Below are 17,888 nucleotides of genomic sequence, written 5' to 3' on the forward strand. Positions count from 1 at the left end.
CTGTTATGAATTATTATGTAAATATCTGACATGCAGGATGTATTTTCATTCACTGGACCAAATTTGGCACAAATACACAAACTTGGCATACAGAACTCCCATAACCAACAGAAAATAATGGAAGGGTTTGGTGGGCATTGACCTTGAGTCTTGGAGTTGAAGTTCACCTACACCCAGAAAGCACTGTGGACTCAAATAATGATGGATCTGGACCAAATTTGGCACAAATACTCAATATGTCAAAATGTGAACACTGGTAAAGTTTGGGGAAAATAGACCTTGACATTTGGGAGTTGTAGTTGGGATTTACAGTTCACCTACAATCAAAGAGCATTCTGAACCCCACCAACAACAGAATTGCACAGAGCAATGTGTACCAAGTGATGGATCTGGACCAAACTTCACACAATGTGAACAACTCTGAATGGGGTTTGAGGGAGGCACTCTCCCTCGCCTGCACATGCTTCTTCACTTACGATTTTTCACTTACGTTTGAGGCTCGGGCGTCGGTGGTGGCCGGGAGGGCCTTTGCACAATTAAGACTTGTGCGCCAACTGCGACCGTACCTCAGGAAGGCGGATCTGGCCAAAGTGGTCCACGCCTTAGTCACCTCTAGACTGGATTACTACAATGCACTCTACATGGGGCTGCCCTTGAAAACGGCCCGGAAATTTCAGATGATCCAACGGGCAGCAGCCAGGTTGTTAACTGGGGCCCCTTACAGGGAGAGGTCAACCCTCCTATTCAAGGAGCTCCACTGGCTGCGATTCGTTTACCGGACCCAATTCAAGGTGCAGGTTCTTACCTACAAAGCCCTGAATGGTTTGGGACCCACCTACCTGCGTGACCGCATTTCTGTATACGAACCCACACCATCCCTTCGATCATCCGGAGAGGCCCTGCTCTCGATCGCACCAGCCTCGCAGGCACGATTGGTGGAGATGAGAGAGAGGGCCTTTTCGGTGGTGGCCCCTCAACTCTGGAACCTTCGCCCTAAAGACATCAGACAGGCCCCAACTCTGGCAGTCTTTAGGAGGAGCATGAAGATATGGTTGTTCCAGTGTGCCTTCCCAGAATAATGATCCCTTAGCACTTTGTCCTCCAAGCACTTTACATTTTTTAGGTCTGCTCATATGCCCTTCCACAAATGCCACTATTACCTTTTTGTCCATGTCCCAGCATTATTCCCAATTTTAACTTTACATTTGGCCTTCCCACTGTTTTTAATTGTGTGTTGTCTTATTGCTAATGTTGTATATTTTATTGTCTATATTTTTTTATTTTAATTGCTTGTACTGTTGTTGTTGTTGTTGTTGTTGTTATTGCTTGTACTGTTGTATTTGGGCTTGGCCTCATGTAAGCCGCACCTAGTCCCTTGGGGAGATGGGAGCAGGGTATAAATAAAGCCTGATCTCCCCTCCCTACTTGGAAGCTCAGAAACAGCCCTCCCTTTGGCTTAGAGACCAGCTGAGAGACTGGCCAATCACAGTAGGAGGAGGGCTTTTGGTGGGAGGATTCCTAAGACCATCAGAAATATGCATTTTCTGATGGTCTTTGGTGACCCCTATGATACCCCCCTCGCGACACCCCCCCCCCAGGGGTCCTGACCCCAGATTGAGAAATGATGTTATAGGTGGAAGTGGCAAAGCTCAGAAGTTAAGATTTTCTGCACAATTGGATTAATGAGAATTAGGATGTCCTCTACTGTCTTGATGGGGAAGAACAACTGTACATAAGCAAAAGGGAAACTATCGGACCCTCTAGGTCCATGGTTCTCAACCTGTGGGTCCCCAAGTGTTTTGGCCTGCAGCTCCCAGAAATCCCAGCTAGTTTACCAGCTGTTAGGGTTTCTGGGAGTTGAAGACCAAAATATCTGGGGACCTACAGGTTGAGAACCACTGCTCTAGGTACTATCTATCTCAGGCATGGGCAAACTTTGGCCCTCCGAGTGTTTTGGACTTCAATTCCCACAATTCTTGGCCTCAGGCCCCTTCCTTTTCCCCCTCAGCTACTTAAGATTTATCCTCCACATAAACAAGATCAGCCCAAGACATTTTGCTGCCAGAGGCAAGCTATTTTGATGTCTGACTAAGAAAATGTCAGAAGGACCTCTCCTTGAAACTGGTAATTGAATTTTACCTAAAGTAAATTAATAATCTCCACTGCTATTACTAACCATTGTCTGCTCTTCTGTGGCATCCGAATTGGTAGGACTAGTCCTATATATACATCATGATCTTCAAGGACATTTAGTTCCCTGTATTCCAAGAACAATATGAGCTCAGGAACATCAATTACACTAGCAATTTCAGATCCCATTGTGCCATTCACTGACCAACCATGCTGGAAATTGATGTTCAAGGAGGCAACATTTCCAATTTGTGGAACAAAAAAGTACAGGCTTTGGGATCTTTCACTATGATACAGTCTCAACTTTTATTTCAGGAGCAACAATATTCTGCCCTGGGACCCTCTAGGGACCGTATGGACTGCCAAATGAGCTAGTAAAAAAAATCAACCAACAAAAATAAGATCACAAATGACTAGAGCAGGGGTCCTCAAACTAAGACCTGGGGGCCCGGATATGGCCCTCCAAGGTCATACCTGGCCCTCGCTCAGTGTCAACCTAAGTTTGAAACAACTTGAAAGCACACAATAACAACAACAATCGTATCACATCAGCCAAAAGCAGGTCCACGCTTCCCATTGAAATACTAATAAGTTTATATTTGTTAAAATTGTTCTTAATTTTAATTATTATATTGTTTTTAAGTGTTTTATTTTTGCACTACAAATAATATATGTGCAGTGTGCATAGGAATTCATTCATGTTTTTTTCAAATTATAATCCGGCCCTCCAACAGTTTGAGGAACTGTGACCTGGCCCTCTGTTTAAAAAGTTTGTGGACCCCTGGACTAGAGGCTAGAAATGCACTTCTGGTAAATAAAGGTAAAGGTTTTCCCCTGACATTAAGTTTAGTCGTGTCTGACTCTGGGGGTTGGTGCTCATCTCTATTTCTAAGCTGAAGAGCCGGTGTTGTCCATAGGCACCTCCAAGGGACTGCCTTCCACCTGGAAACCAATGTCCTCACTGTGAAAGAATATGCGGGTCAAAAATAGGGCTCCTTAGTCACCTACGTATCACCGCAAAGACACTACACTTGGAAGGCCATTATACTCAGACAATGAGGAATTGCTCTAAGTAAAGTAAGTAATAATTAATTTGGAAGTTACCAATGACTTCTATGGCTAAATAATCTCTGGCAAAGACAATCCTCAAGCATGGATTCATGGATTCAAACGTTCAGCACCACCCCCCTCTCCAATGGCAAAAATGAAACTAACAATATTCCTAAGCCAAGCACTTGCTTCTCAGGAAAGTACAACCCCATCCACAACAAGAAGTTTAGCATATTTCCAAAACTATTAATGTTCCTACAGCTTTTACTACTTTAAAAAATTGGTGTGGAAATGTGACAGAATGTATTTGTGCTTTCCAAAGACTTCAAGTTGTAGAAACCAAGAGAGATGTATCCACCGCATAAACAAGATCAACCCAAGAGATTTTGCTGCCGGAGGCAAGCTATTTTGCCGTCTGACGAAGAAAATGTCAGAAGGACCTCTCCTTGAAACTGGTAATTGAATTTTACCTAAAGTAAATTAATAATCTCCGCTACTAGTACTAACCATTGTCTGCTCTTCTGTGGCATCCGAATTGGTAGGACTAATCCTGTATATACATCATGATCTCCAAGGGCATTTAGTTCCCCGTATTCCAAGAACAATTTGAGCTCAGGAACATCAATTACACTAGCAATTTCAGATCCCATTGTGCCATTCACTGACCAACCATGCTGGAAATTGATGTTCAAGGAGGCAACATTTCCAATCTGTGGAACAAAACACTGCAGGCTTTGGGATCTTTCACCATGGCATGGTCTCAACTTTTATTACAGGAGCAACAATATTCTGTCCTGGGACACTCTTGGGACCGTATGGACTGCCAAATGAGCTAGTTAAAAAAATCAACCAACAAAAATAAGATCACAAATGACTAGAGGCTAGAAATGCACTTCTCGTAGATAAAGGTAAAGGTTTTCTCCTGACATTAGTCTAGTCGTGTCCAACTCTGGAGGTTGGTGCTCATCTCCATTTCTAAGCTGAAGAGCCGGTGTTGTCCAAAAACACCTCCAAGGTCATGTGATCGGCATGACTGCATGGAGCACCATTACTTTCCCACTGGAGTGGTACCTAATGATCTACTCACATTTGCATGTTTTCAAACTGCTAGGTTGGCAGAAGCTGGGGCTAACAGCGGGAGTTCACGCTGCTCCTGAGATTCGGGAGAAGGATGGAACTGAACCCTGCTTATGGCACTCCACTCATCATTTCTTTCCAGGATTAAGAGGAAGCATTGGTGAGCACCCTCTGGGTTTGTTCACTTAACCAATTACAGATCCACCTAACCGTAGTTTTGCCTAGCCCATATCTGACTAGTTTAATGGGATGTGCTCTTCTATTATTATTTACATCATTTCTACCCCGCCCTTCTCCGAGGGAGGACTCAGGGCGGCTAACACAGGCAGCAATTCGATGCCACTATATCAGTAACACAATATAAAATCATAATAAATAGCAGATTAAAAACAGTAACATTAATTAAAATCACATAATCACAGTCACAAATCACATATTCACGAAGTCACGAAGTCACATAGCCATTTCCAATTGTCATAACAGTCCTGTGGTCCGGGTTCTGTATTTAAAGTGCTGCTGTGCCCACTTAGCCAAAGGCCTGGCTCCAAAACCATGCTTTTAGTTTTTTCCTAAAAGAAAGGAGGGAGGACGCCAATCTGATTTCACTGGGGAGCAAATTCCACAAACATTCTATCCCCAATGCTGTTTAATATGTATATGAAACGACTGGGAGAAATCATCCAGAGCAGACATCCTCAAACTGCAGTTCTCCAGCTGTTTGGGCCTCCAACTCCCAGAATTCCTAACCACTGAACAAGCTGGCTTCTGAGAGTTGGAGGCCCAAACAGCTGGAGGGCTGCAATTTGAGGATGCCTGCTCCAGAGGCATGGGGCTGAGGTGCTATCACTAGGCTGATGACATTCAAATATATTTCTCCACGCATAACCCCATCAAAAGATAGTGTGTTTCCTCTGAATGAGTGCCTGGAGAGGGGAATGGCTTGGAGGAGGGGAAACCATCTGAAGGTGAATCCATGCACAAAAATGTTACTTACATTAATGCCGAAGTCCGGTGACGTTGCGCTCCAAATGGCACCAATGCTTGCGGCTGCCAACATTGCTTCCACCGCATGTATACCATTGGGCAAATAACCTAGAATTGTGGAAATTGGAGCAATTACAGCAGTGGAAGAGGTCACAGGATTATAGAACTGGAAGAGACCACAAAGGCCATCCAGTCCATCCTCTTGGCATTCAGGAATGCATCATCAAAGAAACCTCAACCAGGTGATAGAACAGCAAGCAAACACACACTGAGCTCTCATTCTGTAACCACTCTTGCCTCATCCTGTGTCCAATTCTGGGCACCACAATTGAAGAGAGATATTGACAAGCTGGAATGTGTCCAGAGGAGGGCAACTAAAATGATCAAGGTTCTGGAGAACAAGCCCTATGAGGAGTGGCTTAAAGAGCTGGGAATGTTTAGCCTGCAGAAGATAAGGCTGAGAGGAGACATAATAGTCATGTATAAATACATGAGAGGAAGTCACAGGGAGGAGGAGCAAGCTTGTTTTCTGCTGTCCTGGAAACTAGCACATGGAACAATGGCTTCAAACTACAGGAAAGGAGATTCCACCTGAACATTAGGAAGAACTTCCTAACTGTGAGAGCTGTTCAGCAGTGGAACTCTCTACCCCAAAGGGTGGTGGAGGCTCCTTCTATGGAAGCTTTTAAACAGAGGCTGGGTTGCCCTCTGTTGGGGGTGCTTTGAATGCGATTTTCCTGTTTCTTGGCAGGGGGTTGGACTGGATGGCCCATGAGGTCTCTTCCAACTATATGATTCTATTATTCATCCCCCAGCTCTTTTGAGTTGTGGGGCACATGCAGTGGGGTGAAGACAACCTCCAGAAATGTGAAACCCAAGTGCAGTGGTTGGTTAGAATATTGGGCTGGGAAATCTTGATCCAAGTCTGCACTGGACTAGGCAATTCACCAGGCGACCATGACGAAACTCACGCACTCTCTTTCAGACTGACCCAATACAATACAATACAAAACTTGATTATGGTCACTGACCAGCACAAAGCAGGGCACAAGAGCCCTGGGAAGGGTAAACACAGCTCCCCAGTGAAGCACTTATTTAAAAATCAGATTAGAAAACAGTTTAAAATCAGAGTTTAAAACACAGGTTAATGTAACAGGTATGGAACCGAAGGGGGGGGGGGGACTGATAGGAGAGGTCAAAACACTGGGGGGCACTAAAGGGGATGGGAGGGGCACATTACAAGTCTAGTAGCATTTCAGCTGTAACATGTTGCTCTAACTACATTCCCAACAGGGTGTTGCCTTGTGGGGTCAAACATCATCTGTCTAATTTTAAGTGCTGCAGCACAAAACTTAGCAACACTGTAAGTTACTGTAGTGCTAAGAGTCCGAAAGCAGCAGGGTGGAATAATATTTTTCTCTGTGTCCTGTGTATTTTAGACGCCAGGGTGTAATGAGATTAGTTCTAAGGTCTCTGTAGAACAGTGGTTCTCAACCTTTCTAATGTTGCGAGCCCTGAATACAGTTCCTCATGTTGTGGTGACACCCAACCATAAAACTACTTTGGTTGCTACTTCATAACTGTAATTTTGCTACTGTTATGAATCGTAATGTAAATATCTGATATGTAGGATTATCTGATATGTAGGATTATCTGATATGTAGGATTTTCATTCACTGGACCAAATTTGTTACAAATACCCAATACGCCTGAATTTGAATACTGGTGGGGTTGGAGGCGGGGATTGATTTTGTCATTTGGGAGTTGTACTTGCTGAGATTTATAGTTCACCTACAAACAAAGAGCATTCTGAACTCCACCAACAATGGAATTGAACCAAATTTAGCACACAGAATTCCCATGATGAACAGAAAATACTGGAAGGGTTTGATGGGCATTGACCTTGGGTTTTGGAGTTGTGGTTCACCTACCTACAGAGAGCACTGTGGACTCAAACAATTATGGATTTGGACCAAACTTGGCACAAATACTCAATACGCCCAAATGTGAACACTGGTGGAGTTTCGGGAAAATAGACTTGACATCTGAGAGTTGTAGTTGCTGGGATTTATAGTTCACCTACAATCAAAGAGAATTCTGAATCCCACCAATGATAGAATTGGGCCAAATTTCCCACATGGAACCTCCATGACCAATAGAAAATACTGTTTTCTGATGGTCTTTGGCAACCATTCTGACACCTCCTCAAGACCCCCTCAGGAGTCCGGACTCCCAGGTTAAGAAATACTGCTGTAGAACATGCATTGAAGAAGCACATGCTCAGTCGTTTCTACGTGTCCGGACTCACAGGGGCATAATCTCTCCTTGAAGAAGGTTTTTCGATACCTCCCCTCCAATACAGCTGATGGGAGGGCATTTGTTGTTTGAGCCCATCCAGGTCTGTTAGGTGTGCCATGGGGGAAGGGAGGTATCTATTGGCTTCCTTAACAATAAAGGCTGAGAAACAGGCTAAATAGAGTTAGCGCTCTGTGTTCAGGATCTGTTGCTGAATGAGATCCTTCGCTTAGTCCCATCTCATGCTTAGCAACTGTCCTTGGGAGAAACTTTGTGTTGCGATCTTTACTGCCACTGTTTTAGTCCATGTGGACTGGAAGTCATCCCTCATGGTTAGAGGGACAACTTCCCTCTAACCATGGGGAGAAGGACAGTTGTAACCAGTAGTTGAGGATGGCTGTCCCTACTCTCATCTCCACTTTCACAAAGCCTGTCTCCAATTGCAAGATGGTATTAGAGACACATCTGGGAACCTGTAGAGCTGATCTTAGGAATTTTGATTGAACACACTCTAGTGGGGCATTATTGGGGAAAAGGCCAAGCTGGGCTCTATACAGCATTTGTATGATTAGTTTAGTTTCGAAAAGTTTAAGTGCCACTGGTTTAAAGTAGCCTCCTCCCTCCCAGACTGACCCACTTTCCTTGACATGAGGATAAAATACCCATTTACACTGCCCTGAGGTTGCAGGAGGAAAGGAGGGATATATATCCAAGTAAGGTATTTGGGGAAGCAGTTGCCCAGTAGGACGTAGGTTGGCCTAAAGTAATGCTTTACAAGCTCTTGATGTGGAGGACTGGCAAGGTTTTTCCCAACTCATGCACCATATTTGTGCCTAGAGGTTACATCAACTTCATTTCTTGGAAACTTGCAACAGAGCAGCAAGACAAATGCTGACAGACCAACACTGGTCCATGGACCACTACTTTGTGTAGCCTCGGTCTAAGGAACATGGGCTTCTTTTCAATCCTCCCTGAGATGGGTCAACTTCTGCAGCATCCTTGTGAGCTATTATAAAAATTATAATTATTATATGTATATACAATAATATATTATAATTATAATATATTGTATATACATATGATATTTATAATATTATAATGTAATACAATACAATACTAATAATAATACAATATTATAATTATATATTTTATATTACATATAATATTACTAATAATATTACAATATAAAGGTATAGTTGTTGTTGTTCATTCGTTCAGTCTTCTCCGACTCTTCGTGACCTCATGGACCAGTCCACGCCAGAGCTCCCTGTCGGCCGTCACCACCCCCAGCTCCTTCAAGGTCAGTCCAGTCACTTCAAGGATGCCATCCATCCATCTTGCCCTTGGTCGGCCCCTCTTCCTTTTGCCTTCCACTTTCCCCAGCATAATTGTCTTCTCTAGGCTTTGCTGTCTCCTCATGATGTGGCCAAAGTACTTCAACTTTGTCTGTAGTATCCTTCCCTCCAATGAGCAGTCGGGCTTTATTTCCTGGAGGATGGACTGGTTGGATCTTCTCGCAGTCCAAGGCACTCTCAGAACTTTCCTCCAACACCACAGTTCAAAAGCATCTATCTTCCTTCGCTCAGCCTTCGCTAAGTCCAGTACAATATAGTAATATAGTACAATATAGTAATATAGTAATATATAATACTGATATTGTACTTTGCTAATAATATAATATATTGTATGTATATATATCTTGTAAGCTGCTCTGAGTCCCCTTCGGGGTGAGAAGGGCGGCATATAAATGCCATAAATAAAAAAAAATATTTTTAAAAAAGAGTGACACACAGAAATAGAACTAGGAGAGACATTTTCAATCACTCTGCTTCAAAACACTAAGCTAGTGCATACTGTGAAGCTAGGATCATGGCTCACTGGTAGAAAGTCTATGCCTTGTATATAGAAGTTCCAATCTACAGAACTGACAGGCAGGGCTCACAAAAAAGCAAGAGCATTCTTGCTGTCACTCAACATGAAAAGGCTGAATAAACCAATCATGTGTATGTATAACTCATACGAGGTATCTTCCTATTGTTGTCATTTTTAGTTGTTTAATGCCACGTGAATAAATATTAAAACAGTCTACTGTTAGCCCAACTGAAGGTTAGAGTAGGGGATCTGTGCAGTTTTGTAAAATCAGGCTAGGAATTTGGAGAGGGGAATAAGAGGTCAAATTTAAGCTAACCTCCCCCAAGTTATAAATACGTTGGCATCATGCACATATGGGTTAAATCCTTGTGCTGCCTGAACTGCTGACCTAAGGGCAGCAGTTTGAATCTGGGGAGTGGGGTGAGCGCCCATCTGTCAGCTCCAGCTTCTTATGTAGGGACATGAGAGAAGCTTCCCACAGGATTATAACACATCCGGGCGTCCCCTGGGCAACGTCTCTGCAGACGGCCAATTCTCTCACACCAGAAGAGACTTGCAGTTTCTCAAGTCACTTCTGACATGATAAAAAAATCACGCCCATGCCTCAACAGTACTGTAAAAGTTGCTTTTTTGAACTACAACTTTGCAGCATCCCTCAGCCAGCATGGCCGAGGAATACTAGAAGTTGTCGCCTCAAAACAAGCTCTGTGCTTAAGTGACAATTCTCATTCTTCCAATTATTCCTGAGAACAGTCTGAAGGGCAAGGTGAGTGACACAAAGGAGAATGCTGCACACACCCACATCCCAAAAAAATCCACACGTTATCTCAAAAGGGAGAAGGCGAGAGAAAGGAACATTTCCAGTTCTTCCAGCTCAAAGTTCAAACCCTAAACAAGCTAAGTTACAAAATTTTCAGTCAGGATGAACTGTAAGAGGCTGGCAGCCTCTGGCTTCTATCAAGAACATTCCCTCAAGGCAAAGGAAGCCACAAGCTCTTCAGGTTCCAGTGAACCTTTTGACATTTGGGGAATGAATCTCCCCAGAGTTGCCTTCGTAGGAGGAAGTAGAACCACGTTCAATCATCACCTTATCCTAGGAGGCCACCTAGCATTAGGAGGTAGATGACCTAGTTCAAGCTAGGAGCATGACAGGAAACATTCTCATTGTCTTGTTGTGGTTTCCCAACTTTTCCATGGGTTCCTCCCCATTCATAAAATGGTAAAATGACTCCACTAAGGCTTGGTTACTGAAAGTAAGAGTTTAAGGCTGAAATATGGTGTGCTGTTGTTTGGCCCCACGCACCACCGGAATACATCCCTGAAGAACAGCTCCTTGCCCTACATCTCCTGCTTCTCTTTCCAGGTCTTTCAGCAGAAAAAGCTTGAAAAAATATCCACCTTTTGATAGTGTTAACCAATGTTCCATACAGTTTATACATAGGGGAGAAAGGCCTTTTATTCTGGGGTAGCATCTAACTACATAGCATGTCATTTAGGGGGATTCTGATAGCCCATCCTACTATGTATTTTGAAGGGCCAACTGCCAACATCAGCCTTGGGGCCAGCAGTTAGAGCAATATCCCTGTAGAGCAGTGGTTCTCAACCTTCCTAATGCTGCAACCCCTTAATACAGTTCCTCATGTTGCAGTGACCCCCAACCATAACATTATTTTTGTTGCTACTTCATAACTGTAATGTTGCTACTGTTATTAATTGTAATGCACATATCTGATATGCAGGGTGTATTTTCATTTGGCACAAATACCCGATACGCCCAAATCTGAATACTGGTGGGGTTGAGGGGAGAGATTGATTTTGTCATTTGGGAGTTGTAGTTGCTGGGATTTATAGTTCACTTACAATCAAAGAGCATTCTGAACTCCACCAATGGTGGAATTGAACCAAACTTGGCGTACAGAACACCCATGACCAACGGAAAATACTGGAAGGGTTTGGTGGGCATTGACCTTGAATTTTGGAGTTGTAGTTCACCGACATCCAGAGAGTACTGTGGACTCAAACAATGATGGATCTCGACCAAACTTGGCATAAATATTCCATATGCCCAAATGTGAACACTGGTGGAGTTTGGGGAAAATAGACCTTGACATTTGTAGTTGCTGGAATTTATAGTTCACCTACAATCAGAGCATTCTGAACCCCACCAACAATAGAATTGGGCCAAACTTCCCACACAGAACCCCCCCCCCCCCCCGCCTTGAAGAGATTCGATAACATGAGCCTCCCTCCAGCCTCATACGTTCTCCGTCGCCCACACATGTGCACGATGCTGCCATGCGCTGAGCATGCCTGCTCTCCCCTTCCTGCTCAGAAACAGCCCTCCCCCTGGCTGAGAGGCCGGCAAATCACAATGGAGGAGGGCTTTTGGTGGGAGGATTTGCCATCTGTTTCCAAAAAGAAAGAGAAGGACAGGCGGAGAGTACTTCAGCCTTCTCTGCCAAAGGAGTTCCTAAGACCATCAGAAAGATGTGTTTTCCGATGGTCTTTGGAGAACCCTCTCAAACCCCCTTGTGACCCCCCCCCCCCAAGGGTCCCAACCTCCAGTTTGAGAAACGCTGCTGCAAAGGAACATTGCAGAAGACCTTGTATATCGATGAGATAGGTATGGTGTGCCACAATTGTTCTATCTCCCCAAAAGGACCTTAAGGGCCCATTTTATGGGATATTTTAAAGATCAGAATTAATTGGAAGGATGTGGTCTTGGAGTACAGCAAGATACCCTCTGATTAGTTGGTTTTGGCTTCCCTTGACTCACTTGGCTATTTGGTTGCTGTTCACTCGCTTGGCTTCTCTATCATGTTTTGATTTAACTAATGGATCATGCACAAATGTTTACTGCTCACACATCTGGGTGATAAGACACCTAAGGAAAACAGAGTGATTATTTATTCGACATGGCAATAAAAACCCTTACAATTCAGTCCAGCTAAACCTCTCTGCAACCTAATCTTGGGAAGATGCTGCAGACTGGCACAAGGCTGGGGGATTTTTCTCATTGTTTAATATATAGACTTGTTGGGTTCATTTTTTTTCTTTGATGCCTTTGTCTGCTTCCTAATAAAATCTTGTCATTTTCACCAGCCAGTTTTATTCATAAATTTTAAAGTTGCATCTTCTGTTTAATCTTTGTTCTGTGTATTATAATATGTATTTTGTAGAAATATGTTTTAATATGTGTATGTGTAGAATGTTTTAGATGATTGTGGCTCAAGGCAATGTTGTAACCCGCCTTGAGCCACAAGGAGAGGAGAGCAAGAATTATTATTATTATTATTATTATTGCTGCTGCTGCTGCTAGCTTAGGTACCCAGCGTGGCCCAGATTAGTTGAAAAAGTCAGTTTTTTATTATACAAAATGCATAAGGTTGTGGATTATGTACAAGTGAAATCATGCCAGGTTAACTCCGAGAAACTCCATCAGTTTGTTATGCTGGGCAAGTTTGCTCTAGATGCATCTTTGGTGGTGTTCAGCATGCTCTCTGGCTGTAGGGTAAACTACAACTCCCACTATGGTGAGTCAGTCCCCTCAAACCCCTCCAGTAAGTCATGGGGGTTCTGTGTGACAAGTTTGGTCCAGCTCCATAATCGGTGGAGGTCAGGGTTTCTCTGGTTGTGGGTGAACTACAACTCCCAGAAAGGAAGGTCAGTTCCTCCCAAAACCCTCCAGTAATCAAATTTCAATATATCGGGTATGTGTGCCTAGTTTGGTCCAGATCCATCAGTGTCTGGGTTCACATGTTCTCTGGATGTAGGTGAACTATAACTCCCCCAAATCAAGGTGAATTTCCCCCAAAGACCTCCAGTATTTTTGCTGGTCATGGGGGCTCTGTGTGCCAGGTTTGATCCGATTCCATCTTTGATGGAGTTCAGAGTGCTCATTGATTGCAAGTGAACTATAAATCCCAGTACCTACAACGACTCCGGCCCTGTTTACCTCTCCGAACGTATTCTCCCCTACGTACCATCAAGGCTACTAAGATCGTCTGGAGAGGCCCTGCTCTCGGTCCCACCGGCCTCGCAAGCGCGCCTGGTGGGGACGAGGGACAGGGCCTTCTCGGTGGTGGCCCCGCGACTTTGGAACTCTCTCCCTCTGGAGGCCAGAACCGCCCCATCCATCCTAACATTTAGGAAACGGGTGAAGACATGGCTGTGGAGTCAGGCCTTCGATGAATGAGACAACACCATATTGAGGAGTGGGGGGAGGGAAACTGACTTTCTGCTGCTCTAGAGACCAGGGTACAAGGGAGCAATGGGTTCAAATGGCAGGGAAAGAGATTTGTCTGAAAAGATTAGAAATAACTTCCAGAGTAAGAACTGTTGGAGAGTGGTACAGGCTGCTGGGGAGTGTGGTGCAGTCTCCTTCTCTAGAGGCTTTTCTGCAGGGGCTGTCTATCGGAAATGCGTCAATTTTGCCTTCTTGCATGGCAGGGGGTTGGACTGGATGGACCTTGGGGGTCTCTTCCAGTTCTTGGATTCTAGGATTATGTATCAGGAGTAGGCAAAACAGGATCTAATGGATACACTTTTTCTCTCCCATCCACCATCTCATCCTGACCATGACCAACTCTTTCGGAAGCCAAACGTTTCCCAACTTTCCTTCACTTTCTGCCTCCGAAAGAGAAAAGGAAGGGGATGAAAGGGCAGGGAGGGGACTTGGGGAGAACCCCTCCCTCCCGGCCCACCCACCCCGCTCCAACCTGTCATGCTGCCCCCAAGTTGGAAAGTTTGCCCATGCCTGACCTAAGGAAATCCATCATTGCTTGAAGAATATGATTGATCTGATTTGGCCCCTTCTGATTTTTACCTGTTTGGACCCCTGAAAGGCAACCTACATGGTTTCCGATTCAATGACTTGAATGACGTCAAAACAGCTTTAAAATCACGGGTCACGAAGCCAAACCCTGAATTTTTCCAAAATAGTTTTGATGCCTGGGTTAAACGATGGTGCAAATGTGTCCAAACTGATGGTGACTATGTTGAACGGTAGTTTTGTGTAGAGAACAGTTCAAGCCATGATCTGGAGCAACTTCTGCTGTTATAGGTTCATTCATCACATTTTTATGACACAGGAGGCAAAACATTTTGACCCACTACATACGCACATTAGACGAAGCTCCTAAACATCTTTCAATGTCTCAAACAGCAACAATACAGAGGTTTTGAAGTGCAGATAACAAATTAGTGGTTCACTTCCAAACCAGCCCTATTTCGAACAAATCATGGACCCAAAAGCAATATGATAAAACCTGTATTTTTGCTATCAAAGTGCTAGATTAGCATGGACACAGCAGTGAAGCAAGCCCCATTTATTGCCTCTAGAGGTGGAAATTTGGGATCTGTTAAAGCAGCGACCGTCAAGGCTTCACTTTACCTGAAGATAAACATAAAGCATAATGGCCCCCTTCATGTGAATGTTTGCCTCAAAGGGGGGAGCCAAAGGAACCGGGTGGAGGGAGAGAAAGAAAGAGAGACCAACTCACCAACAACTCGGTCTCCTATCCGCACACCCATTTTCCTCATGGCGGCGGCGTACAGAGCAACTCGCTGCCTGAGCTCTTCGAAAGTCACCTTCACAATTTCTTCCTTTCCTTCCTCTGTAGAGAAAAAAAAGTGGTTTAAACAGAGATCGGTTCCATTCGCACAACTACATAAAGAAGCAAGAAAGGACAGGGAAGAAGACTGCAGAGAGGGCAACAAGGCTCTTTTGTGGAAAGAATTCCCACAAGCCTCAGTATGTCTTAAGTTAAAGTATGTCTGTTCCCGGGCTTTACTTCTTTTGCAGGAACTCTGAAACCAGCGGGTAGAAATAACATGGGTAGAATAGGGACAGGATTCTACGTCATGAAGAAAAAAAAGAAGAGCAGTTAAACATGTTTCTGCAGACTTCTTATTCAAACCTAACATTGTGCACAGGTGAAACTGGGGGCGGGGGACAGGTCAGGTAAACCCTGCGTAAGTAAACAAAAAAAAAGTGACTCTTCCAGGGACCACTTGAACCTCTTCCAAAATGTATCCCAGGGTTACATGGGTTGTTTGTCTTGACTTTCATGGCTTGTTCTCAGTCTTGCAGCTTTTCTGAATCTGCAAAGCCCACCTCCTCCAAGGTGAACTGAACCACCAAAATTGGGCTCTACAGGCCAATGAAGACTCTACCACAGACATCAGAAGAACTGCAAGATCAAGAACAAGCCACAAGAGTAAAGACAAAGATCCACCAAGATAAAAAGTGTTTTTACCAGACATCAATGGAACCACTGGCCGCATAGGGAAGCTGATGAACAAACACAACCTACAAACTATCTACTGACTCACTAAGAAGATCCAACAAATCATATGTTCAGCAAAGGACAAAAGGGATCCTCTCACTCCTGCAGGAGTCTACCGCATACCATGCAGCTGTGGACAAGTCTACACAGGGACCACCAAACACAGCAGCATTGCCCAGACACGGATCAAGGAACATGAACAGCACTGCAGACTAATCCAACCAGAGAAGTCAGCCATAGCAGAGCACCTGAAGAACCAACCTGGACACAGCATATTATCTGAGAACACAGAAATGCTGGACCACTCTAGCAACCACCATGTCAGAATACACAGAGAAGCCATTGAAATCCACAAGCATGTGGACAATTTCAACAGAAAGGAGGAAACCATGAAAATGAACAAAATCTGTCTCTCAGTATATATTTTTTTTAAAAAACCCTCTAAAATCAGGACAGTAAATAAAGAACAACACTCAGAAAAGAGGGGAAATCCAGACATGAAACAATCAGGGCCAGCCAATCACCTCCCAACAGAGGATTCCCCCAGGCAGTAAGAAGCCAGGCTTTGAAGCTACAAGGCCATTCCATGCTAATCAAGGTGGCCAACTACAACATTCACGCTTGCCTCAAGCAGACAAACGTTCTTTCTCCCATCCTGGACATTATTCCAGAGATATACAAACCTCACTTGCCTAGTTTCCAACAGACTTCACAACCTCTGGGGATGCCTGCCATAGATGTGGGTGAAATGTCAGGAGAGAGTGCTTCTGGAGCATGGCCAGACAGCACAGAAAACTCACAGCAACCCAGTCATTCAGGCCATGAAAGCCTTCAACAACATTATGTAGGTTCCTCAATACTATCAACTCAGCATCTCCAAAGATTCCAGCAGGATTTGCTTCGAGCACTTCCTGGACAGCCCTGGTGGAGATCTCCTGCCTAGGTATTAACTACAGCTGGTCCTGCTTAGTTTCCAGTATCAGACAATATATTTATATTGTTTTTACCGATGCAACACCCAGCATTCCTGACTACTAGCTATGTGTTATATGACTAATATGTCTTCCAGTTCAACATAGAATTATAGAACCTCCTGGACATTGTAATCTCACTCACCAGGATGGCTAAAAAGATCAAATGGGCCAAGGGGGGCAAAAGAAAAGCAGGATATCCATCTAAAGAAGTCTTCCCTTACTTCCAGTTTGTGGAAATCTGTGGCCCTTCAGATGTTTTGGTCTACAACTCCCATCAGCCCAAGTCAGTGTAGCCAGTGGTGAGAAATGCTGGGAATGGAAGGCAAAACATTCCTCCTCCCTCTAGGGATGCTAGGCTACCACTCTCATCACCCCAACAAGCATGGCCACTGGGCATGAGGGGAGTTGCCTTTGAACACAAGATCAGCCTTCAAGTTAGAGAAGGCAGATCTAATGAATAACATGCACACACCCCCAAGTAAATATGAAAGCTGTTGTTCAGTCATTAAAACCAAGACATCCTTGATTTCAAAATTGTGTCTTATGAGCAGCATCATTCTTTCCATAGTAAGGAAAGATGGCAACAGAGTCGAACAACAAGGAACTCGGCTCCGCAACCAGAAGAACAACCATTTCCCATGGTTTATGCAAATAAAAATACCTATAAGAGACATTAACAGTCTGCAGGACACTTTCGACATAAATTATGTGCAACAACTCAATCACTGGCACTAAGAAATGCATATTTCTGTCTCTACGCCTGAAGAGAATTGTGAACTGGGCTCTATTAAGAGATGGATCAGGAGAATCTTTCTCCCTGACTCTAGAACAGTGTTACTCAACCTTCCTAATACCACGACCCCTTAATACAGTTCCTCGTGTTGCGGTGACCCCCAACCATAAAATTATTTTTGTTGCTACTTCATAACTGTAATTTTGCTACTGTTATGAACCGTAATGTAAATTATCTGATATGCAGGATATATTTTCATTCACTGGACCAAATTTGGCACAAATACCCAATATGCCCAAATTTGGTGAGGTTGTTGGGGGATTGATTTTGTCATTTGGGAGTTGTAGTTGCTGGGATTTATAGTTCACCTACAATCAAAGAGCATTCTGAACTCCACCAATGATGAAATTGAACCAAACTTGGCACACACAACTCCCATGACCAAGAGAAAATACTGGAAAGATTCAGTAGGCATTGACCTTGAGT

At 44.0% G+C, this 17,888-nt stretch overlaps 1 protein-coding gene across 1 annotated transcript in view; it reads right to left on the minus strand.

Moving 5' to 3' along the window:
* Window positions 1-17,888, minus strand: part of AACS (acetoacetyl-CoA synthetase) — an 89,763-nt gene that overhangs the window by 45,323 nt on the left and 26,552 nt on the right. Inside the window, exons 4-5 of the mRNA XM_060785588.2 lie at window positions 14,910-15,023; window positions 5,252-5,349 (exon numbers count right to left, since the gene is read on the minus strand). Coding sequence (XP_060641571.2) covers window positions 5,252-5,349; window positions 14,910-15,023 — 212 coding nt within the window. The remainder of the gene's footprint in view (window positions 1-5,251; window positions 5,350-14,909; window positions 15,024-17,888) is intronic.

The sequence above is a fragment of the Anolis sagrei genome, chromosome X (genome assembly GCF_037176765.1).
Source record: "Anolis sagrei isolate rAnoSag1 chromosome X, rAnoSag1.mat, whole genome shotgun sequence".
In the NCBI taxonomy this organism is placed as follows: domain Eukaryota; kingdom Metazoa; phylum Chordata; class Lepidosauria; order Squamata; family Dactyloidae; genus Anolis; species Anolis sagrei.